The 23,114-nt window shown below is 36.3% G+C and overlaps 3 protein-coding genes across 4 annotated transcripts; 1 reads left to right on the top strand and 2 right to left on the bottom strand.

The window, feature by feature from the left end:
• Nucleotides 1-113: 113 nt before the first annotated feature.
• Nucleotides 114-5,553, bottom strand: LOC127933335 (homeobox and leucine zipper protein Homez). Its single transcript, XM_052530258.1, has 2 exons — nucleotides 4,845-5,553; nucleotides 114-2,945 (listed from the first exon to the last, which is right to left on the bottom strand). The coding sequence occupies exon 2, from the start codon at nucleotides 2,914-2,916 to the stop codon at nucleotides 940-942; it is 1,977 nt and encodes a 658-aa protein (XP_052386218.1). The 5' UTR covers nucleotides 2,917-2,945; nucleotides 4,845-5,553; the 3' UTR covers nucleotides 114-939.
• Nucleotides 5,554-5,700: 147 nt separating this feature from the next.
• Nucleotides 5,701-9,824, bottom strand: LOC127933360 (dehydrogenase/reductase SDR family member 1). The gene is made up of 9 exons (XM_052530311.1): nucleotides 9,789-9,824; nucleotides 7,505-7,648; nucleotides 7,275-7,418; nucleotides 7,071-7,150; nucleotides 6,837-6,969; nucleotides 6,541-6,684; nucleotides 6,363-6,432; nucleotides 6,148-6,228; nucleotides 5,701-6,044 (listed from the first exon to the last, which is right to left on the bottom strand). Exons 1-9 carry the CDS (start codon nucleotides 9,807-9,809, stop codon nucleotides 5,908-5,910), a joined length of 954 nt encoding a protein of 317 aa, XP_052386271.1. The 5' UTR covers nucleotides 9,810-9,824; the 3' UTR covers nucleotides 5,701-5,907.
• A 2,520-nt stretch (nucleotides 9,825-12,344) lies between these two features.
• LOC127933298 (myosin-11-like) lies at nucleotides 12,345-23,064 on the top strand. 2 transcript variants are annotated; one of them, XM_052530183.1, is made up of 42 exons: nucleotides 12,347-12,644; nucleotides 12,739-12,804; nucleotides 12,912-12,995; nucleotides 13,089-13,178; nucleotides 13,296-13,352; nucleotides 13,530-13,595; nucleotides 13,733-13,819; nucleotides 13,919-14,008; nucleotides 14,137-14,223; nucleotides 14,306-14,383; nucleotides 14,494-14,583; nucleotides 14,689-14,751; nucleotides 15,031-15,093; nucleotides 15,215-15,274; nucleotides 15,374-15,448; nucleotides 15,543-15,629; nucleotides 15,722-15,799; nucleotides 16,064-16,126; nucleotides 16,340-16,429; nucleotides 16,580-16,669; nucleotides 16,752-16,841; nucleotides 16,953-17,042; nucleotides 17,187-17,276; nucleotides 17,396-17,458; nucleotides 17,547-17,606; nucleotides 17,700-17,759; nucleotides 17,932-18,000; nucleotides 18,812-18,898; nucleotides 18,983-19,063; nucleotides 19,173-19,241; nucleotides 19,381-19,470; nucleotides 19,560-19,637; nucleotides 20,099-20,188; nucleotides 20,312-20,401; nucleotides 20,533-20,622; nucleotides 20,886-21,032; nucleotides 21,193-21,282; nucleotides 21,376-21,453; nucleotides 21,697-21,843; nucleotides 21,941-22,012; nucleotides 22,095-22,127; nucleotides 22,244-23,064. In XM_052530183.1, the coding sequence occupies exons 1-42, from the start codon at nucleotides 12,593-12,595 to the stop codon at nucleotides 22,795-22,797; spliced, it is 3,834 nt and encodes a 1,277-aa protein (XP_052386143.1). In that variant the 5' UTR covers nucleotides 12,347-12,592; the 3' UTR covers nucleotides 22,798-23,064. The 2 variants fall into 2 exon arrangements, with proteins under 2 accessions (XP_052386151.1, XP_052386143.1); XM_052530191.1 differs by lacking the exons at nucleotides 19,381-19,470; nucleotides 19,560-19,637 and having other exon boundaries at nucleotides 12,345-12,644.
• Nucleotides 23,065-23,114: the final 50 nt, after the last annotated feature.

Below are 23,114 nucleotides of genomic sequence, written 5' to 3'. Positions count from 1 at the left end.
TATTGTCAATATGGTACATTTACCATTTTTGGTAAATACACCTAAAAACATCTCTTTCAGGCAACATTTTTAACACATTTAATGTCAAGGGGTAAACTGAACAGAATGCATCATTGAGTTGAAATTAATCGGTCAGGTTTTATTTCAATGCAACAGTTTCGCTTCCTGAAACACAAATTTACAGACAATAAGGCACATGATTTTACAAAAACTATGGCTTTTGTTGCCTTTTCACTGCAGTGGAGTAGGGATGTATTCAAATGAAATGCATATTCACAAAGAAGTGAGATTGGAGTAGAGAGTAGAGAGATGGATCCATAAACTTCTAAGTGCGGAATGTTAAAGAAAGAAACATAATTGGGGGAAAATATATATATATGTAAACTGAATAAAAAAAAAAAAAAAAACATAAGGTTAATTGTTTGAAAAGAATCAATATAGAGTGCCATATGGATCTTCTATGAGTTAAACTAAAAATGTACAAAAACATAGTCTGGCATTGCTGCAGTTACTGGTCCAAAAAACTAAACTACAGTACCTAATAGATAACCAAGCCAATGTTTCTAGAAAAATAGGTTTAAGTATCATATTAGTTCTAAGAAGCAGCAATTAAGGCTCTAAAGGATTACTAACAAAAATACCAAAAACACAAACTGGAGGAACAACCATTGTACAGATGAGAGTGTCACAGGAATATTACTTCATATTTGGTAAAGATCAAAATACATTTTACATTTCAATTCTTCCTGTCATATAACAAATTAACAAATGATGTAGTGGCTGTTAAAAAACCTTCACATTATTATTGTTTTTTTTATTTTATTTTTTTACATAGTAGAGGGCATTGCATTAAGTGATTTTATACTGTGCTTTCAAAGGGGTTTTGCCTTATTACAGGACTCACAGCAGATTAACAGACTTAAGCATTTCTTATATTAATCAATCAATAACAGTGATCTCTGTGTCCAGTGTTATGCTGTCTTTAGATGCAAACCAGTCTCTGACCAGTTGATAACTCATTTTTGACTTACGACAGAGATTGTCAAGGTCTTTTTCTTGGAGTGGTCCCGTCTGTCGATAATACTGCTCCAATGGACTGAGATCTACAGAATCTGTTGCAGACTTCTGTGTTTTTGGTGTGCTGTTCCCGTGTGACTTACGTTTCCTGTTGCCTTCACTTCCTGGGGTTCCAGTGGCATCTGCAGCAGCCCCTCCACTTTGTAACAATGCTATCTCAGCAAGCACTTGGTCACGTACATCAGCATGCACCCAGCGTACATGGCCATTTTTTACAGCATAACGCGTGTCCCCAAACCACTGGATAACATCGGCACGAGGCAAAGATGTTAGTTCAACAATCTGTGTGTATACGTCACTTTTTGGCCATGGGCACCGCTGGAAGTGTTCCTTTAGGACAGCCAGTTGCTCCTTTGTTTTCCTTGGTCGTCCAGCTGCCGTTAATACTGAAGAAGGTGAAGTGTTGTCTGAGGGGTTTAGGGAGTTGTTCAAAGCATTTGCTTTGACAAAACGTGCAGATTTTAATGACCTGCCCAAGTGTTTTTTAGATGGGGTGATTGATGGAGAAGAAGAGGAGGAAGTAGGTGCAGCTGGCACTGGAGGTGTCAAACAACATCTCTCACTTTCCTGTTCGCTTCCAGCTTCGTTGTTCTGAATGTCACATTCTTCTGAACATTTCTCCTCATCCACAACTAATGCTCCGTCTTCAAATGCCTCAAGTGTGTTAGAGAGGAAAATCTGGAAAAACTGAGAGTTCTTTGGCCAATTCTTTCGTGATCCTTTCACGCGAAACTTTTCCTTGCCTTCGTCATCAACTTGCTCTGTAGTTTGCCTTTTAGTGGTGAGAGGAAGGGGCTGAACCTCATGAGACTGAGATGATAGACTGCAGTTGGGGTCATTTTTTTCTCCTTGAGTAGCAGAAAAGGATGTCGACAACCCCCGACCATTTCGCAGCTGGTAGCGACTGTCACTAAACCATTTTCGAATATCATTACGACTAAGGCCCGTCTCGTCTTGTAGGCGCTGGAGCTCGGTCTCATCAGGCCAATTCTCTTGTAGAAAACTCTTACGTAAAGCAGCTAACTGGGCTTTGGACTTTTTGTAGCGCCCATGACGTGGCTGCTCAGATCCAACAGGAGACTCTGTAGAAGTAGGTGGAGTGACTGCTTGAGGTTTTTCTGGAATTTCTACTGGCTTTCTGTAGTAGTATGAATCCTGGGGAGGTGGGAGAGATGAACGAAAATGTGAGGGAACAGGAAAGAGCTTTGCTGGTTCTGTGATTTCAGTTTTTTGTCTTTTACGAGGCACTTGTGGACTTTGCACTAGATCTTCTACATGATCTTCTACAGTTTCTTTTAAATCCTCAATACCATTTTTCCTCTTTCCACTGCTCTCTTTGTGTTCAGTCTCACTTATCTGAACTGGTCTAGCCAGCTTGAGCCGCGTCTCTTCAATGTCCTCCGAGGCCCAGCTAATTCCATACTTGATGCGTTGCACCATGAACCACACTTTGACTTTATCTAGCGGAAGAGCGCAGACACGGGCAAGGGTGGTGACTTCTTGAGATGTCGGATAGGGGAAGATATTGAAGGCCTGAACAAGTTCAGGGATACCATCCAGCTCACGTGTTTGATCAGACTGGGTCCACACTAGCTTCAGTCCTTCAGATACCAAAGGAAGACATACTACAGAGTTATTATTAGTGCTGAAGCTTACTGCAGAACCACCATTGCTCTCTCTTGGTCTGCGATTAGAAGGGCTTGCATGTTGCTTTCCATCATAATTGTGGTAGTGTGGTGATTTTTGCTGGCGTGCAATGGTGATGCTTCCATCTTGTCTTTTTGCAGCCATCCCTTTTAAAGACAAAACTTTCAAGTCATGGTCACTGTGTGTCGCCATCAGAAATATTATTCCTGTATTGCCACAGACTGTAAAAATAACAAAAATATTCAGTTAACTGAGAATTAATACAGCATGGTAGTGCACGTGCGATACCTATAATGCAATTTCTTGCCTTTAAAAGTGAATTTTGGTAACAATTAAAATCTTCTTGTTTCTAAGCCGGATTTTGTGAAGGGTGAAAAGGTTGGAATGCTGGGGGGTTGTGGGCTGTTGCTGGCTGATGGGTGCTAGGATGGTGCTGTGGGGAGGGGGTTAATGGGTGGGGTTCTGGTCATTCTTAGGTTGGACAAATCTACAATAGAATTCCTTGTAAACTTATCCTCAGTATATCTGACATTATTGATGCCTACCAGAGGCTCAAGGTGACTTACTTGAGAGACTTTTGAGAAATGCTGACATTAAACTGGGTCATCTCTACAGTCCAGCCAATGACTTTTCTCTCTAAAGTTAAAAGAAGGACAGATGTCACCCCCTTCCCCCTGCTGTTCTTTTCCACACATTAGCCTTTTATTAAAGCCTGTCGTATACTCTACACCAATGCACACCCAACCCCCACTTTGGCGGACTTGGGCAAAAGAGAGATGGGGGCCCTGCCCTTCACAGCTCCCCTGCCCCTTTCCAGTGCTCGTAATGGTCCACTTCCCTCGTTTGCCTAACCCTGTAGAACCATATAGAAGTTCGCTTAACCTTCCACCAGATGGCCAAGAGATAGTAAGAGTCTGTCTCGGTTAAATAAAGGCAACAAAAGTTGGTGCAATTTGTCAAGCTGCTTTGTTTGCTAGTTTTGCAGTTTGCCTTCCTAACAGCAGATGTTGGCCATCCCATTACTGCATTGGTGCTTAAAATGAAAAGGTTTAGATTTTTACTTTAAAATCTAATCATGCCATGAGTTTATTTTCAAGTTTGTCCTGGATAGGACATCTTAACTACTTAAGGTCACCAATTTGTAAATCAGCAACACAGTACCTTGAGTTTTACCTCCATGCGGCATCCTATGACTTTAATGAGGCCAAAACAAAGCTGAACTGTGAACCACAGAAACAAACTTTTCCAGTAGTCTACGTGAGCACGGTCTTAGGCAATTCTGCTTGGAAAAGCTTTGCCAAATTTAGACAATTTACCACTACATGCAATGAGCAGGCAAGTCATCAACAAAACAAGCTGGAGGTGAACTTGACAGGATAAATTCCCGACCGCCTGTGGTGACCTCATTTATAAGATGATGACTTGGAATGACTCAACTAAGCGTAAAGTCCCTTGAAACCAGTGCAGTTTTTGTTTAGCAGGGTGACCATTTGTACATTAGTGTCCAATTTACATATAGGCTATATCAACTTGTGGATATATATATTTCAAGTATTTATTTTAATATAATTTCTGACATCATTCGTATACACTATGTGAAACAGACATACAGTGTGGTTTACTTTTAATAAACTTGGTTAGCCTGGTTGGAATTTGCGTCAGTAGTCGATGTTTGTCCATGGCCTCTATATAATCAGCTAATGTGGGGAACTTTTGACGCAAGTCGTAGGATGTGAGATTGGATCACTAGAGAATGTGTTCATCCAACACACAAGCAGGTGTAATTGAAATCATAAACCGAACCCTTCAGTAATAAACAAGGGATTTATGCCAAAACAGTTATTGTACACCAGCCCTTTTGTGGCGCAGGATCCGCTCACGCTTCAGTAAACGCACATAAACAAACTCCCGTTGTCCCACATTCCCCGTTGAACATTGGGCAAAACAAATCCTTCAAATAACGTGAACACGATGCGACGTAAGACAAAATCGCCGGACTCCTCGCGTGGCTTTAGAGACGCAATAACAAGCTTCGAGAGCCCTAATTCCGTCACGGCTCTGCTTTAAAAACTTTACAAATGTAAGCTGTATAGTAGTTAGCTTGGGAAAAAAATACTCACCGCTTGAATTTCTCTCAAGACTGTATCCAGATACGCCACTCCAGCTGTTTTGTATTGTCCGATGTCGCTTTTGTTCTGGAAATGTTTTTCGCCTGTCCAGTCAGACCGAGGCTAGACGGAGAGGATCAGGAAACTCTCGGACCAGCCCCCTCTTTCTCGTGCAATGACGGTGCCGTGGTCGTGCAGGTCCAATCCGGGAAGGAGAGAGATGGGAGGAGGAGCACAGCTGAAACTTGGCCCCGTGGATGCACTTCCCATCTGGGATGTGATTACCATGTGAATTGTGCCACATGAGAAGTTACAGGAGTCTGCAGATAAGGATGCATGTCAATATTCTTTGATCAGACATGTCAAAGGTAACTTTATGAATGTTCTGATTTAGGAAACAGCAATTCATTGAATCTACAAATTAGTTAAACTCCTTCAGGGTGATACAAAAGTCATTCACTTTGCATAAGGGTCCTGATAATCCTATTAGGGTTTATTTTGACTGTATATTATCCTGCATTATACATGGCTACCAAACAATTTAATTAATATACCTTCACTATTGATCTGAAATGAACCATTTTTAATATGAGAAGAAAGAATGTCCAGGAAAACTGGATATTGTGTGTTTTGTGCTAATGATAGACTTATTACATGGCTATTTAACAGTGCACATGAAATACTGACTTGAGTGAAAGTACTTTAAATTGTGTACTTGAAGAGACTGCAGATACAAAACATGAGAACCAACTGTTTAAGTTTTGCTAGATGAGTGGGCAATTGTGTAGTGTTTCTTGGGCGTTTGACTAATCAGAATCAAGTATTTAAGAGTGACATATCAGTCTATCAAGAATACAACACAAAAGACTTGAAAAATATCAGTATTTATTACAATACTCATTTAGTAAGTATACATTCATCTAGAGCAGGGTTAATTGTTCCCTTTCAAGTTAAATGAGTATATTCAGTTTGCTCATTTTTAAAGATGGACACTGCAATAATTTTAGAATAAAATTATTTTTTGAAAAATGACAAGATGGCAAAATAATAGGCACTGTCTTTTTACTGAGATATGTTAGAATTTGCCACTGCCAAGACTCAGAATGGAACGAGGCACTCTGATAAATGAAGGAGTGAATACGGACAGCCAGGACACATAGGGTATCTGGGAAATGAGGAACTTCAGAGAGGTGTAGTCCACTACACTGCGACCTGAAACAACAAGAAACACATAAAACCCCTGTGTTGGATTTAATTTTATTCATTATTTTAACTAAAAACACTATCACTCCAGCATAAACATTTGTCACCGTACCATCAACATCCTTGAGTCCATAGCGGTAAGCAAGATCACAGGTCATCAACACTTGCCCAGTCATTGACATCAGACTTTTATCTGTTTGTCAACAAGAAGCAGAAAGTAACATGTCAGTAAGAGCCTCCAAACACTTCATTTCTCACCAATTACTTTCATGGTAATTCATAACCATATAAACATGAACTACTGATTCAGTCTTTAAAAAATCCAACCTTTGGTCAGCTCAACTATGCATCGTCCACTAAACTCTGTCGTCTCACCCTTACTGAACACCTCCTTTAACTGAGAAAACAGATTTAAATATTTAGGAAGATGTGTTTTATTGTTTTCCATTAACTTAAAAAGCAATGATAATTGAGGACTGCATGCGACAAATAAAAAAAGTCTTACTTTAGGATCAATTCCCTGAGGACCCTCGCCATGAGACATATACTGATTGATTAACTCTGTCTGAACTGCCCCTGGCCAGAGGCTTACAGAAACCACACCTTTCTTCTTCAGCTCAATTGCCATGTCTGCTGCCATTCGGTCACACTAAAATAAAAAAGTGGAGCATACATGCTATGAGAATAATGAAGGAATAGTTTACAAACAGAAATAATGGATGTTGAATTCTGTGCATCTGAAATGATATACTGAAAATGACTTCAAATATAGAATTTATAATGCTGTGTGCATGGACTCACTGCAGCTTTGCCGACCCCATAGGGTACATTGAAGAGATAGCGCAGACCACCCATGGATGATATGAACACAATCAAGCCTTTGCCCTGAGCAACCATCATCCGAGCAGCATACACTGAGCAGAAATAGTGACCCCTGTAAAAACAGTGACCATGATCTCTGGAATGGCTCTGAAAGGTATAAGATAATTACTATGAATATTTTCATTTGGAGTCACCTCCAGATTTGTACTGTACCTGAGTCCAGTGTTGTTGATTGTGTCCCAAATATCTGGATCCACCTCCCAGAATTTCTTGTTCAAGTTGTCCATGATAATCTAACACAAAGGCATAACACAACAATAGTAAAACAGGTATTTTATGAAACTTTCAAAAATATAAATCATTTAAATTAAAAATGCAGAAAAAACTGTTTTTGTTTCATAGTTAGCTGTGACTGACCTGTACACCTGCATAGGCGTTATTCACCAACAAGTCAAGTCTACCATTTTGCTCACGCTGGACACGATCAAACAGTTCCTTGATTTCATCCTCTTTAGATGAGTCACAGACCACTGGGAGACACCGGCCACCTCTCTCTGTCACCTGTCATCATGAAAATAAAAGAGGCATGAAACCAGTATCACCTCCTACAAGTTGAGGGCTATTACCGACACAATCAGTTTCCACACCTCTGCTGCTGTCTGCTTCAGAGTTTTGTCCTGTCGACCAGTGATGTACACTGTAGCACCAGCCTCAGATAACTGAAGGGCAATACCTCTTCCAATTCCTCTGGAAGCCCCAGTCACCACACAAATCCATCCTGAAAGTGCCATCTGACAAACACAAATTGATGCCAGTGATATCGATGTCGGATCTTTAGAATTAGTTCACTGAGTTGGTTAAGTTTAAACGAGTTGTTTAAGAATCTACCCAAGCAATTCTTGAGTCAAGAACTCACCGACTCACCTGAAAGGGGTCATATGATGTTGCAAAAAAGAATATTGTTTTGTGTATTAGGCGTAATTATTTGTGTATGTGCGGTTTTAGGTTAAAAAAAAAAAACATTTTCCACAGACTGGACATTATTGTTTTTCCTCTATCCCGTCTTTCTGAGACTCGTAGTTTTTTGTCTGCATTTGTGATCAGAGAAACAATAAACAACAAGCTCTACTCTACACTGCTCAAAACTCGCATTTGAATCATCAGTGGCAAAGCCTTAATATAGTCATGAGGAATACAGTCACATGAGGATATTTGTTTTTTTGTTTTGTGTGTGAAAATCTATATACAGTTAGAGCAAACATCTATAGTTAATGAATGCCTTATCCAATATACTTATGCATCTGTTGATTTGTGATCTTATCTTTGGTTTTATTAAAAACCAAAACCATTGCGGTCCATGTTTAATGGACTGCAATGTGTTGTATACTGAGTAATGATCCGAGTTATAATTAGCTCAAGCAGTTACACTTGGCTGATAATATATTTGCAAAAAATTAAATAAAGAAGCATTGAAAAATAAAAGACCATCACCCTGCTGTCACCTTCCTTCACAGTAGCTATGCTTCCATGCAAATTTGTACGTTGGATAATATAGCTTACGTTTTGTAATACAATCGTGTGAGACAGCTCTGTGTGGCAATTTTACCAAATCATTTTGATGACAGGTCGGCTCAGGCACTTCAGTATGACTAAACAATATTCGAGATAAGACTGGCGCTGTTAGTCCAGTTTATCCAGTCACACCATCTGTTAAGGCACAAGAGTTTTTGCTGCGCATAGATGTAACTTTAGCCTATTTCAATATTAGTTTACCCCAATTTTTTTGGGATAAAAACGTACTCAATTTTTCATGCGCATTTTTAGAATTTATGGACAACTTGGCATCCATTCAACTTTTTTATGCAATATCCCACTATTTGCATAAAAAGGCCTAGCTTGTAATTATAATAAAATTAAACAGTAGGCGCGTTTTCATTAGTAGCCTAACGTTACCCTTCAAATTGTGCAAATTGAAATTGCGAATTAAAAATAAAAATCGTCAATGCTTGTTTTTATTTTAGCCGCGCCACGCACGTTTCTGAAGCAGCTATCTGTGCTGCTTCTGTAAAGATACTTGCATAGTGCATACGCGTCCTTTAATAAATATAACCAAAATCGGTTGCCATGACATATCGCAAGAGTCAAAAGCTTACGTTTTAGCCGCATAACATTGGTTAAAGGAAACGCCGTCATTTCGCAATACTTTTTTTTATCGAAGTTTTGCGCAAATCTGCAATGGAAACGCGTCTACTGATGCATCATCACAATTATTTACCACGGCTTCATGCAGTTTTAAACGTATTCTTGAATATCTTTTGCCACTCGTTCGAAATCTTCGACTTTGACTTTCTTATGTGTTGTATGTGATAGATAGCAGATGTCAAATAAATGATAGGCTATATATTGAATATATATTTAATGACAATCCTACTTGCGAGCTTCATGTAGGTTACATGTAACGCAACACACAGACTACCTGATCAACGCTGCGGTTAAACCTCCGATGAACTGTTGTCTCTCAGGCAATCTGATCTAGACTTGAGCCAGGAAACAACAAGCAAATGGCCATCCTCCTATTCCCGTAATACATCTAATATAAAACCAGTGCGTTTTGTAAATGTTCTTTTCCCAAAATTATTTAAACCATATAGGAATAGAAATCACCCACTCCTTAACCACTAATGTAGGTCACGCGAATTCCGACCTTCTCCCATTTGTTCAACTTAATTTTATAATCACACAGAGAAGGAAATCCAGGACCAGAGTACAACCAGAGTAGGTATATTAGCGTGCTTTTGACCAAGAACTTATTTCACAACCGTTAAAAGTGTAATTCGGATACTTTTCGCCTACTGTTTATTTATTTATTATTTTTATACTGTGTATTCAGACATACTACTCTTCTGGTGTTGACTGCTGTTGTTCACATACTGTGTAGTAGAGAACTAGCATATTCAGATGCAGAGATCCCGATCACAGATCATAAAACTAGAACTTAGGTTTGTTATTGTGGGCACTTGGACAGCAAAGGTAATGTGTACTTTGCCATTCATCAGTCCAGATAACCTTTGTGCTCAATCTACTTTGATGCCTCTCTGCAGAGTCACGTGAAACTGCTTGCATGTTACCATCATTAGATAATGAAATACCAAAGTCAACAACATGCCACCATTTTTAATAGTTTGTAGCATCACATAGTCGCCCAGTAACCCCTTTTCACAGTTTTTAAGGTGCACAATACACATGGTTGGGTATTAAGCAACCAAACAGTGGTTAATGCTAATCAATGCACATATATGCACATATAGTGTTTATTCCTGGTAATGAAAACTATGTTAAGAGTGACACGCATCATCATTTGAATGAATGTACTGGCAGAGGCCTCGCTGTCATAAATCTTCTTGTTAACTTGTTTTAAGCTCATAAACTGATTATTTGTTTTATACTGTATATAACAAATAAACAGTTTGTTATCGAAGAAGCTATTTATTAATAGCCGTTTATAGCCAAACCTCAAACCTAAAATCTATACTTTAAATACATTTAAATACATCTTTATCACTAGCTGCTACCCAAAACATTGTTTACTTGCATGATCATTTTCATTGCAACCCTAATAATACAAAATTGCGAAGCTTTCAATGTCATAAAAAGGAAACATTTAATATAAACTAAAACATTTGATATGAAATTTACATTTTGCGTAGTATTTGAACTCAAAATGATAAATTATTGCGGCGTTATAAGAAGGTGCTGCATTTTCTTCCATTTTTGGAAACAAGTTTTTGGTTCTCAGTTGATGAATTGCATTACAAATAAAAGTGACAATGTCATTGAAGTTTACAAAACCACGCTGTTATCAACCAGCTCAAGACTGGGTGTGCCTTATACACATATTTTCCTCTTGTGCAATATGAATAATTTTTTGCAATGAAGATCACTATCAGTATTAGCATAATCACCTGAAATTAAATTTTGTTTTGATGAAAATAGTAAGTATACTGAAATAGTTTTTTGACAGCATATTTTTTGATGCCCAAACTTTGTGGCTTATACAGTTCATATGCTAAGTTTTTTTTCTTATTTTTAATTGATTAGTTTTTAATTAGCAACAGAAGCAATAAATTAAACCACTTTACCTTTAAATTTATTAATGCACACACATGTGCTAGACAGTTATGGCAATGTTATACCCAGCTAAATGACTTGGTAGCATATTTAAAAAAACAATTATAAAAAAAATTGGAATACAAATTCATGTACATGATCAACACATGTAAGATGTAGTGACAATGCAGATAAAAAAAGAAAAAGGTTTTAATAAATTAAAATTTGCAACATTTGGTCCAAAACATCTGTCTGGCCCTGGGACGTTCTTCTTGTGTAGTCCTGTATTAGATCATTCTGAATTAGTCGGAACTGCACTAGCTAAGTCACTCTATAAGTGTATTCTTCCTGCATGAGATGTAAACGAAACCCAGTTAAAGTGAGAGTTGGGCAATAATAGACCGTATATAAAGCACACAACTCATGAGCTCCAGTGTTACTGTGAGATTACTTTCACACACCGTAATGGGGTGGACAGAGAATCTCCTGATTTTTTCTTTCTTTGTCTCAGTTTACCTGCTGATACAGGCTGACTGTGGTAAGAGACCATTGCTTTTATTTTTCTGTCTGTTTTTCCGGACAAGAGAAGGAATGATTGTCTGATATGATATTTATATGATATATGTTATAGGTCCTGTAAATGCAGACTCAGCTAGGATCGTGGAAAAAATTGTAGTAGGTTTCCGACATGTTTTTTTTTTCTTCAGAGTGTGAAATATTTTTACATTTTTCTATTTTAATGCATTTTAAAATGTAATTTATTCCTATGTTGGCAGCAATGGATTTTCAGCAGCCATTACTGCAGTCTTCAGTGTCACATGATCCTTTAGAAATCAATTTAATATGCTGATTTGGTGCTTAAGAAAAATGTCTTATTATTATCATTGATGAAAACAGTTGTGCCGCTTACTATTTTTTAAATTTTTTAGTTATTTTAATTTTTTGGTGGAAAATGTGATACTGTTCTTAATATCTTTACTGTCACTTTTGATAAATGTATTAATGCATGTTTACTACATAAAATATTAATATCTTTCAAAAACATTACTTGACTATTGAATGTTAGTGTACATGAGAATTTTATCTTGTGTGTCTAAAACCAAACGATGCAGCTTTGATAAATTAAGCTAAATAATTAAAGCATTAGAAAATTTTATATTTCTATATTTCTATTGTAATGTATTTCATAGTGCAAAAACTCTAAAGTTAAATTTTCTGCCCATTTTAGGCACATAGGGCTTTCATAAGAGAAAGAAGAGACAGAGAGGTATGGCTGTTTTTCAATCTTTGTTGTTTTTTTGTTTGTTTTTACCATTGCATTTTCATTTTACATGCATAAACTTTGAAATATACTTGATGTTGTTTTTTTTAATAAAATCATTATCTTTCTCTAATCTACTAAGTACTGTTCAGGTATGTGAATTATATTTTTCCTTATTATATTTTATTCAAAAGCATTTTATTCAGTTATTAAACACAAATTAGAGTCTTATATGAAAATGTGGCGTTTCAACTTCAGCCAGTTCAATCATGGTTTACATTCTAGTAAAACATTTTACAACTTGATTAGAAAGGACTATGTTTAGATCATCTATACTTCTTTAGACCTCCAGAAGGATCTTGATGACATGAAGATTAAATGTAAGGATGCATATAAAATAGCAAAGGACAATATCAATGGTAAGTCAACCTATCTTCATTCTACACAAACATAAACGTATATCTTAACCATGCAGTTCCATCTCGGACTCATGCTCATCAAAAATCTTTGCAGGTCTTAAAAGCCAACTGGATGGTCTTTTTAAACAAGTCAGTGCAACCCAGAATCCAGCCAAGGATGGTATGTGGAAAATAATGATACCGGTGAACACACAATTTTTCTAATATATAATGTTTAGCAAAGCGACAATGGTTGACACTTTTTACCTTTGTGTTCCACCCATTCAGTCTTAAACATTCTTCAGAAAGTCATTGACCTACAGGAGATGGATGCAATATTAAACACTGAGAAAGATGCAGCAAAGATTGAAAGTGTGTTGCAACAATATTACTTTTTATTGTTAACTTGAATATCATTTCCATATTCCATGCATAAACACATAGTGTCTACATGAATATCAACAGGACTAGACAAGCGTCGGAAGGAAACAGAGAGAGACTTAGCAGAGATGAAAACAGGATTTTCAGGAAGTGTTGAAATTTTCGAGCGGGCAGGTAGAGATACTCCCCTGTGCATGGAGCAATACCACACTGACACTGTGTTTTGAGCCTTTGCTCAATTCCTGACCAAAGGAAATCGAAGTAATCGTTTGTTCATTTTTCTTCATCTAGTCTCGAAGATAAACGCAGAGATGTTGAAAAGCGATAATGCGACAACTCTTATTAATGGTGTGTATGACCAAAAAAGGTCACTTTTGATATATATCATCCATATGCTCTGTTCAACTGTATCATCATCAGTGAATACACAAAATGTGTAATGAAGCCCAAATCTGACTGAAATGCCATCCATGTGACTTTACAGTGAGTTTTGCACATGCCTATTTATTTATATCTCATCTACAGAATTAAAGAAATACCTGGAAAACAAGCTCAGACAACCAGGGGAACAAGGGGACACTGCAAAACAGGGTGAGATTAATAAGAAAGAGAACAGTGGATCACAAATGCCTTTAGCAGGGATTGGGGATAAAGTTTTTAAAATGTGCAGTAGCAGTTTGATTGCTTTCCACAATAGGTTACTTTATACAATTCGCTTTGTTATTCAGTGCTGCAGATTGTTATACTGCAAATTGAAGCAATGGAACTGAAGACACGTATCTCTGGTAAATTTAAGACGCAAGCACAGATGGATGGTGAGTGTTCAGTACTGATGCACACGAGATCCTTATCAGGCTTGCAAGGTTATGAAGTTGCAGTTTTAAAACTTTCATCTCATATTGAATGTCTTATAGTAATTAAGAGCAAACTGGAGTTCAAAAATGGCCTCCTATCAGATCTGAAAGAGGAGCGAGAAGAGAGGAAAGAGAAGATCCAACAAATTGGTATGGTTTGTGTTTGTTTGTTTTTTTTTTTTTTTTTTTTTTGGTAGCTCCACAATAAATGTAGCATATATAATGAGGTTCTTGATTACTACAGCATGATCTTTCTATTTTCTGATTTGTGTTCACAGATGCACTCATAGCAGCACTGGAGAAAGAAATATTAGATCTGAACATTCAGTTATCAGCTCTTAAACAAACACTTGTTCAGATTGAGGGTACTGGATTCAGATAATTCCGTATTTTATATTTAGATGTGGGAACCACTATTTCACCCTGCCAATCATTTGTATCTTGTAGAACAAACACAATGGTTGGATGCGAATAGAACTGATATAATGGACAAAATCGGCAAACTGAAAGGAAAAGATGAGATGAGTACGTTTCTTTCATTTCAACCCCCAATTCTAATTTCTTGCAAACTATTGTTTCTGGTGTCACTGTTTTTGAATCTTCAGTACTATTTGTAATTTCTTTGCTACTTTTAGTTTCTAGAATTCTTAAACTCCAGTTTGAATTCATGGAGGCGCTAATTACTGCAAATGGACAAGTGAAAGCAGATGAAATTAAGATAAACGGTGAGATCTGAATGTTTTTGAAAATAAATAATTGTTATTTTTTTAGCCAGGCTTTCATAAGCAGCTTTAAAATAACTGTTTATGTTTATGTGATTTTATCTCCAGATCTCCAGAAAGAGCTTGAAAAGGAACAGAGCAGGGCATTATATCTGGATGCTGACAACAAACGTAAGATATATAGAGAGAGATTGTCTCGTAGTTTACAATTTATCACTAGCTGCTACTCAAAACAATTAAAGCAAATGCAATATGGATGCTCACGGATGCTTAATCCATACAATGAAAAAACACTTTTCTGTAAACGTTACTATACATTTATTTATTTAGCAGACTCTTTTGCCCAATTCAACTTACAACTGATAAAAATAAACACACACTTTGTCATAGTATTCACAATATTCATGAAGCATTTATTGTACATTTATTTGTAATCTCTTCTACACCCAGATTTACGCAAAAAGCTGTTTGATCAGACAGAACAATGCAAAGACCTGATGGAGCTGTACATGAGTGAGACATTTTACTCTCCTTGCCTCCCAGCAAGCAGCCATATGAAAGCTTTGTTCACATGAAAGCAACAGAAGGAGATATGAACATTATAAATACATTATTTCTGTATTGTCTCCTCCAGATGCAGAAGCTGAACTGGAGGCTCAAGTAAATAATATATCAGATAAAACCTCAAAGTCAGGTGAGTTATATTTTAAGTCAGGTGAGTGTATATATATATAATTTACTTCCCATTAGTTGCATTTAATTTGACATACATGGCAACATTTTATTTCCACAGTTGTACAGATCATTTTGCTAGGCTTCGAAATAAACCAAATAACGAAACAAATTCAAGCATCCTCATCTAATGATGGTATGTCTCTTTTTTTATACTACTTTTTATGATTTAATTTGAAAAGCGTGATAAATATATATATATTATTTTTTTTTTGTACATTTTTTTATAGATTTGAAGCGAATACGGGATGAAAAACTCAAAGAACTGAAGCTGAAAAAGGAGGAACTTCAGCGAAGTGATGCTAGCTCTGACAAAAGTGACCGCTTCTCTTTGCATTTATATCTACCATAAAGGTTTATGTCTTCTGACTCGCATCTAAGCATGCATGTTTTTGTCTCTGCTTGTCAGTTCTTAAGGTGATATCGCAGATGGAGGAAATCTGGAAGCTACAGAGTGAAGATCCAGACAACTTAAATAAAATCAGCAGTGAGTATATAATGCAGCACTCATGCAATAGTTACGCTAATGGAAAAAAATGATTGTAAAGGTCACAGCACACAGACAGATGCTGACAAACGGCAACAGACATGTTTCCCCCTTTGGCCTCTTTTGGGGTTGGTTGGTGTCTGTGCTTCTTTTGGGTGATTTCACATGTTGAATCAGCGCTTGTCAGGTCTTGGAACATCTGAGAACTAACATAATGTAGTCGGTCAGCTGTCGGTTTCAGCACACAATCTGTTTTGGTTTCAGATCTGCAGAGGAATCTCATGGACTTGATTAGCCAACTGGACGATAAAATGGCTTCAAAACCAAGTGAGCGCAGAATTATGGTCCATGCTTGGAACTAAGGCTGATGTTATTTGCAGTTATCTTCACACTCATACCTATGGATAGTTCAATAATTACACTTAAATGCCTTATAAGTATTACACAAACTTAAATCAGTTCATCTATGTACCAAATGCATTATTTGTTCAGATATTTTGGGCAGAACAGTCAATATTACTTTATTTCTGTTTGTCTCAGTGCTGAAAATCATTGCTCTCCAGTCTGATGTAACCTGGATAAGGGAAATGCTGAAAACTGTGACTGCAAAGGCTGAGATCCAGAAAGCTGGTTGGCATTGTTACTTTCCAGTACTTTAAAAGAGCTTTAAATAATGGTGTAACATTTCTTAAGATTCTTTAGTTTTACACAATTAATAAATGAATTGAGAGACTGTTACACTGGTTGGATCATTGCTATATTTACACTGACTTTTGACAGAGCTCCAAAAGAAGCTGGATGACATGAAAAATTTGCTGAATGAAAAAAACAAAGAGCTGGCTGCTGCGACCGGTGACATCAGTCAGCTACGTGAGTGAAACCTTTCATTTTCAGACCTCAAATATTAACTGAAAAGGCAATCTTAGCTGTCATTAAAATGCTTGATTTACAGAGAAAGATATTGAAACTCTGAAGAAAGAAGTTTTGAGATTGGAAATTGGAATAGACGAAATCTATGAGGCTGCAACGGACAAGATTAAAGGTAGAGCGCATTCATCATTCAACAGCAATCCATAAATTGTTTTTCATGATAAAAATTATCATAAAGTAATCATTTTAAAAATAATTGATTCAATTGTCTTCTCTTTCACAGATCTTCAAGAAAGACTCAAAAACAGTGACAAGGCACTGGATGATGCAAATAATTCTATAAAAGAGAAGAATGCCACACTATCACAACAAAGTAAGTTATTGAAAACATTCACCCAGTTCACCAAATCAGAAAAGGATATCCGTTGCTATAAATTATAAAAAGCTTTTGTGGATTTGTCTGCAAATGTCCAGTCAGATTATTGCTGTTTAACATTTTACCCTGATGTCCCCTTAGTTACAAAGATCAACACTCTCTTAGACGAAGTGAGAACCTTGAAACAGCAAGTGCAAGCAAAGGAATCACTATTAAATGCCAGAATAGCTGGTGAGTTTCATTCAATCCATCCATCAGTTATGATCTTTGTCACTCATTTTAAAGGAAAGCACATCAACATTGGGGCTCTCCATTAATTCAAGAACACAACTTGCTCCTGTTCTTTTTAGATCTTGAAAAGAGCCTAACGATGAAGCAGGAGGAAAATGCCAAAATTAATGCTGAGAATGAAAGTAAAACAACATATTACTACAGTCTTCAGCAATATAGGGCATCATCTAAAGAACAGTCCCTCACCTTCCGTGTTCTGTTTCTCTCTAGAGCTGAAACAAAAGTGTTTGGATAATGCTGAATGCCCTGAACTCCAGAAAAAATATAAAGGTACCTTATCTTTCTGTCTGCTGTAAAAAGACATTTTGTAAACTGGATTTGGACAGTTGTGTAAACGGAATACTTGGTGGCTGTGTGTTACAGAACTGCAAGCTGAATATAACGATACCATTTCTAAGCTGAACAATGAGATTCTTAAGAAGGGTGAGTGAAGATTTATAATTAAATTAATGACTAAGTTAAATCACAAATTATTTTAATTACTGGCATGAATACACACACACACAAATAATCTAAAACTAATCTTGTGTTAAACCTAATGTCTATATCTACTACTGTCACATAATTATCTCTGTCCAATCTTGTTTGTTTTCAGCTTATATCATAAAAAATCTAATAGATGAAATTCAGTACCTGGATAAGCAAATTGAACAAGGAGTCCCAGGTAATGAAGTTGTTTGTCCATTGATCCTGATATCACATAAACTGCAGTACTTTTAGACATACTGCACACTTAAAAAGCAGATTCAACTGGTGAACAGACACTTACATTTTTAATGTTTTTAAAAGAAGTCTCTTATATGCTCACCAAAAATGGAGGAAAAACACTTATTGTAAGATATTACAATTTAATAATAATCATTTCCATTTAAATATATTTTGACAATGACATTTATTTTCATTCTTCTGTGTCACACGCTCCTTCAGAAATCATTCTAATATGCCAATTTGGGGCTCAGGAAACAGTTATTATAATTATCAATGTTCAAATAGTTGTGCTGCGTAATATTTTTGTAAAACAGATACTTTTTTCAGGATTCTTTGATGAATAAACCATATTTGAACACAGTTTATTTGAATCTGAAAAACTCAAATGATAATTGTTAAACTTTTGACTGTCACTTTTGACCAATTTCATCCAATCCTGAATCCTTGCTGAACAAATGTAATAATTTTGTAAAGGAAAAAACGTACTCACCCCAAACATTCGAATGGTTGTGTACTTTCCATGCTTTCTTTTGACAGCAGCTATGGAGGGGTGAAATCAATTATGTTCAAATGACTTGTTAGTATCAGAATTATTATTAGAATATTACATCTGAGCATTACTTGTGACAGTTGAACAAACAATGCACAGACCTAACAGACATACACTGCCTTTTTCCAAAAACCTTAACTTTAGATACTTTTAAATATGGACTAGGATTTGAGATGTTTTGGACCTTTTTCTCAATATATGGTTATCTTTTTCTTAGAACTAAAACTACAATTGGAAGAAAAGAAGAGAGAACTGGAGGAGGCAAAGCAGAAATTGAAAGCTGAGGGATCCATATCAGCCAAAAGTGAGTCTAACCCCATTTTACCAGTTTTGGGACTTCTTCATTTGAAGAGAGACCACTGCACACTAATACAATGTTCTGTTACAGCTCTGGTTGTACTCGAGTTACTAACTGATATAGGGAAGCTGCAAGAAAATCCAACTGAAGATAATTCAGAAAAGATTAAAAGTAAGTTTTAACAATCCCATTCATGTACTCTTGTAATCATTTTTTTCTTCCTTTAAAAAAACCTTTAATAAATTGTCTTACACTTAGTGATGTTCTTCTCTTCATTTAGAACTGGAAGATAAATTAAATGTTTTGCTGGCTGAGTTGCAAAACTCTGGAGAGAAAGGGCTTGGACTGGGTGAGTTCAACCAGTAGAGCATGGTGCTAGCAAAACACAGAGATTCTCAGGGAACACATAAACTGGAGAATTGTGTACCGTTGTTAAAAGTGTCTGCCAAATGTGTTCATGTAAATGTTTTTCTTATACATTAATACAGCCTTGAAAATAATGTCTATAAAGGAATCAATGTTCAAACTAAAACAAGCACAAGAACAAATGCAACAGAAATATGCAAAGGAAATCAATAGTAAGTTCATCTTAAATGCATCAATATCAGAAGATTGTTGATCATTTGTTGGAGTAAAAGACAACTAAACAGGTATTTTTGTTGGTCAGGACTAGAGAATGAAATACAGAAAAAAGAAAAAGAGATTTTGCTGTTGCAGGCTAACTGCGAACTGTCAGAAAAGCTGCGTAAGTAAATATGAAAAGGTGCCAAAAAATCATTTTGTTGAAAGTGATTTTACACATCTTTTAAAGGGATAATTCTCCAAAAAATGTCAATTCAGTCATCATTTACTCACCCTCACAGTTTCTTTCTTTTGTTGAGGCAAGTAGATGAAATTCTGATGAATGTTAGTGACCACTGACCAAACTGTTGCTGGTCTCCATTGACTTCCATAGTATGGGGGAAAATACCATGGAAGTCAGTGGAGACCAGAAACTGTTTAGTTACCCACATTCTTAAAAATATCTTCCTTTGTAGGTAACTACACTTACTTTAGGGTGAGTAAAGGATGATAAAATTGAATTTTTTGGTTGAACTAATTTAACCACAGGAATGGCTAACTGCATATTTCCTAAGCTACCAGATATGTACTCTGCATTTTAACCTAAGATGTTGTTAATAATGTATGCTCCTTTTTCATGAACAGAGGACAGGATACAACAACTAGAAAAGGAACTCGAGCAAAGCAAACGAAATTTTAAAAAACTGCAACAAGAATCAGATGATAAGATTGCATGTAAGTTTCACTGTTAAACCCTCACAAATAACTTTGATTTATTTATTAAACAAGATGTTATGATGCACATTCAACGTTGTACATAGCTTTGTTATCAAATGTCATGTCATTTTTTTTTCTCAGCACTAGAGAAACAAATTAAAACAAAGGACCAGCAACTTGCTAAGACTGAAGAGATGATGCAAAACACAAACGCTGAAAACGCTGCTTTGAGTAAGAAAATCTGAATTAAGACAACATTGCAAAACTAATCAACCCAACATTTATGTTTGAATCCATGTTATACTGTAACCTTTGCATTACTAGTCATTCCAAGAATTCCAGCTTTGTGTCTTTCGTTTCAGTCAAACAGCTGAACAATCTGAATGATGAATTAAAGAAACTCAAAGAGGAGAAACAATTTACAGTGCAGAAACTACAAGAAGAAATTGCTGGTATGACCACATTGTCAAAACACCAGAGATATGAGCTTGGTTATAAAGTTACTATAGTATATTTAAGATTGCTGGAGTGATTAGACATGTTGGTCTTGATAAATAGATGAAAAAAGCAATGATCAGCATGTGAGAAACAAACTGACAGTAGTGCCAATGATGACATACCTCAGTCTTTCAAATCAAATTTGACCCGTTATACTAAGGTGGAATCTATTTGACCATTCATTTAAAACTACTAACAGACTGCATTTTGTTTTCAGATTTAAAAATGAAATTGAAAAAACAGGAAAATGAGCTTGCTGAAAAGGAACTGGCCCTGAAGAACAAAAATGAAATGATTGATATATTGGAAAAACAACAGGGCAACATGAAAAGTGAGCTTGAAAAAGTAAAGAACAAAAACAGAGGTCAGTAAACGGTCATCCTGCGCTTGAATTTAGATGAATATTTGATTCAATAATTGTCAAATTCAGTGTATTGTCAATAAGATTTGCTACCGATAAAGTATAATGATCTACAAATCACACAACTGATGTATGTTACTTGATATTAACTTTCTTTGTCCAGAGCTAGAGGCAGAGCTTAAAACGAAGGACCAGCAACTTGCTAACACTGAAGCCAGACTAAAGGAGATAAATGCTGAAAACCAAGACTTGAGTAAGAATGAAGTCATTGAATAATGCAATGAATTGTTGATAAAAAAAAAAATCCTATATAATTTTGTAATTGTAATATTTCTTGCTCTTTTAGTTCTCAAGCAGAAGAAACTAGAAAAGGAACTACAAAAGGCTACAGAGGAGAAAAATGAATTACAGAAACAAATTTCTGGTATGACAATGCAGTAAAACTACCACAGAAGCAAAAATACGGTCTATATTTCATGATAATACAGTCTCTATTTCATGATAAAGTTCACGTCCAGTATTTTATTATTATTATTTTTTTACATGCTTTTACACTGCCCAATCAGCAGATTAAAAATGTGCTCTGCAGCTTTAGATTTCCATTATATTGCGTTCAAAAAACAAAACTTTCTAAGACTAATAAGTATTTTTTCATCCCTTTCATCAGATTTAGAAAAGTCATTAGAAGCAAAAAAACAAGAACTTGCTAAGAAGGACCAGAAACTCCAGGAGAAGGACAATGAAATTGCTACACTGCAAAAGCAATACGCTGATACAAAGGCCGAGCTTAATGAAGAGAAAAACAAATTAAATGGTAAGTGGGGTGCAATGATGACCCGAGACCGAAAATCTTTTGCATGTATGTGTAGAAGGTGATCCGAGAGGTTTTAATATTTTCAAAACACTTATAGGTGTGATCAGTGAGAATGAGAAACTTAAAAAAAACCTGACTGAGACTCAAAAGAAAGTGGCTGAACTTGAGGGTGAGATATTTATTTTATCTAAGCAAAAAGTATTACTAGCTTTATTTTCACAATTAATTTTGTTTATGACTCTTTTATCTAGAAACTCTACAAAAATATGAACGCCCTACGGGTGGTAAGTTTGTGATCTCAATCTGTTTATAATATGCAATAAAAAAAAAAAAACAATTAGTCAGACAATAATAAAATTGCAATCAAACATAAAAACTTCTGTCTGTGTGTCCACGTCAGTATGGCCGGATCTTGATGCAAACACTGCCCACCGCAGACTGGTCTTGTCACGGGATGTGAAAGAAGCACGCCCCTCTTTACTCCCTCAGTCTGTACCTGACACTCCGGAGCGCTACGACACAGCTATTGCAGCTCTCGGAAAAGACGGATATGATTCTGGAAAATATTACTGGGAAATAGGTGTGACTGGAAAGAATTGTTATGTTGTGGGTGCAGCCAGGGCGTCCGCTCAGAGAAAAGGTATTCTGACATATGGCCCTTCAGTTGGCTACTGGGTCATTCTGAAGAAAAGAGCTTCAAATCTTATAGCCATGGCTGACAGGAATGTTCAACTAAAAACTGGTGAACTTTCTGTAATCGGGGTCCTGTTGGATTTTAGAAACAATAAGGTCACTTTTTATGATGCAGAGAGGAAGCTTGAAATCTTTAGCTTCACTGGCAATGTGCTGCAGGGAAAAATCCATCCATATATTGAAACCTGCAGTGATACGAATTTAAATGAGCCTCCCTTGATCTTTAAGCAACCTCAATCCACCGACTGGCTCAAGCAGTGATCTCCAGATAATAGGAGTTCGTTTTGCATCCAAAGAAAATGCTTTCTGCTTTAGATATTTCAGCTTATTACTTGGAACTGCATGCTAGAATGACATCTTTACTTTTAATAAATCATCTTTATTTGAAAGACAAATATTTTTCTAATATGTTGGTCTTTTTTAACCTTTAAAAGGATGATTCATGCAGAAATGAAAAGCCAGTCATAATTTACACACCCTCATTTTGACTTACTCTCTTACTTGGAACATTAAAGATACTTTGCAAAATGTTTCAGTGTTTTCATTTATTCAGTGGAAATTATATATATATATATATA

Source organism: Carassius gibelio, chromosome A2, assembly GCF_023724105.1.
Source record: "Carassius gibelio isolate Cgi1373 ecotype wild population from Czech Republic chromosome A2, carGib1.2-hapl.c, whole genome shotgun sequence".
Classification (NCBI taxonomy): domain Eukaryota; kingdom Metazoa; phylum Chordata; class Actinopteri; order Cypriniformes; family Cyprinidae; genus Carassius; species Carassius gibelio.
The sequence above is the reverse complement of the archived record's forward strand: the minus strand, read 5'-3'. Positions and strand labels throughout refer to the sequence as shown.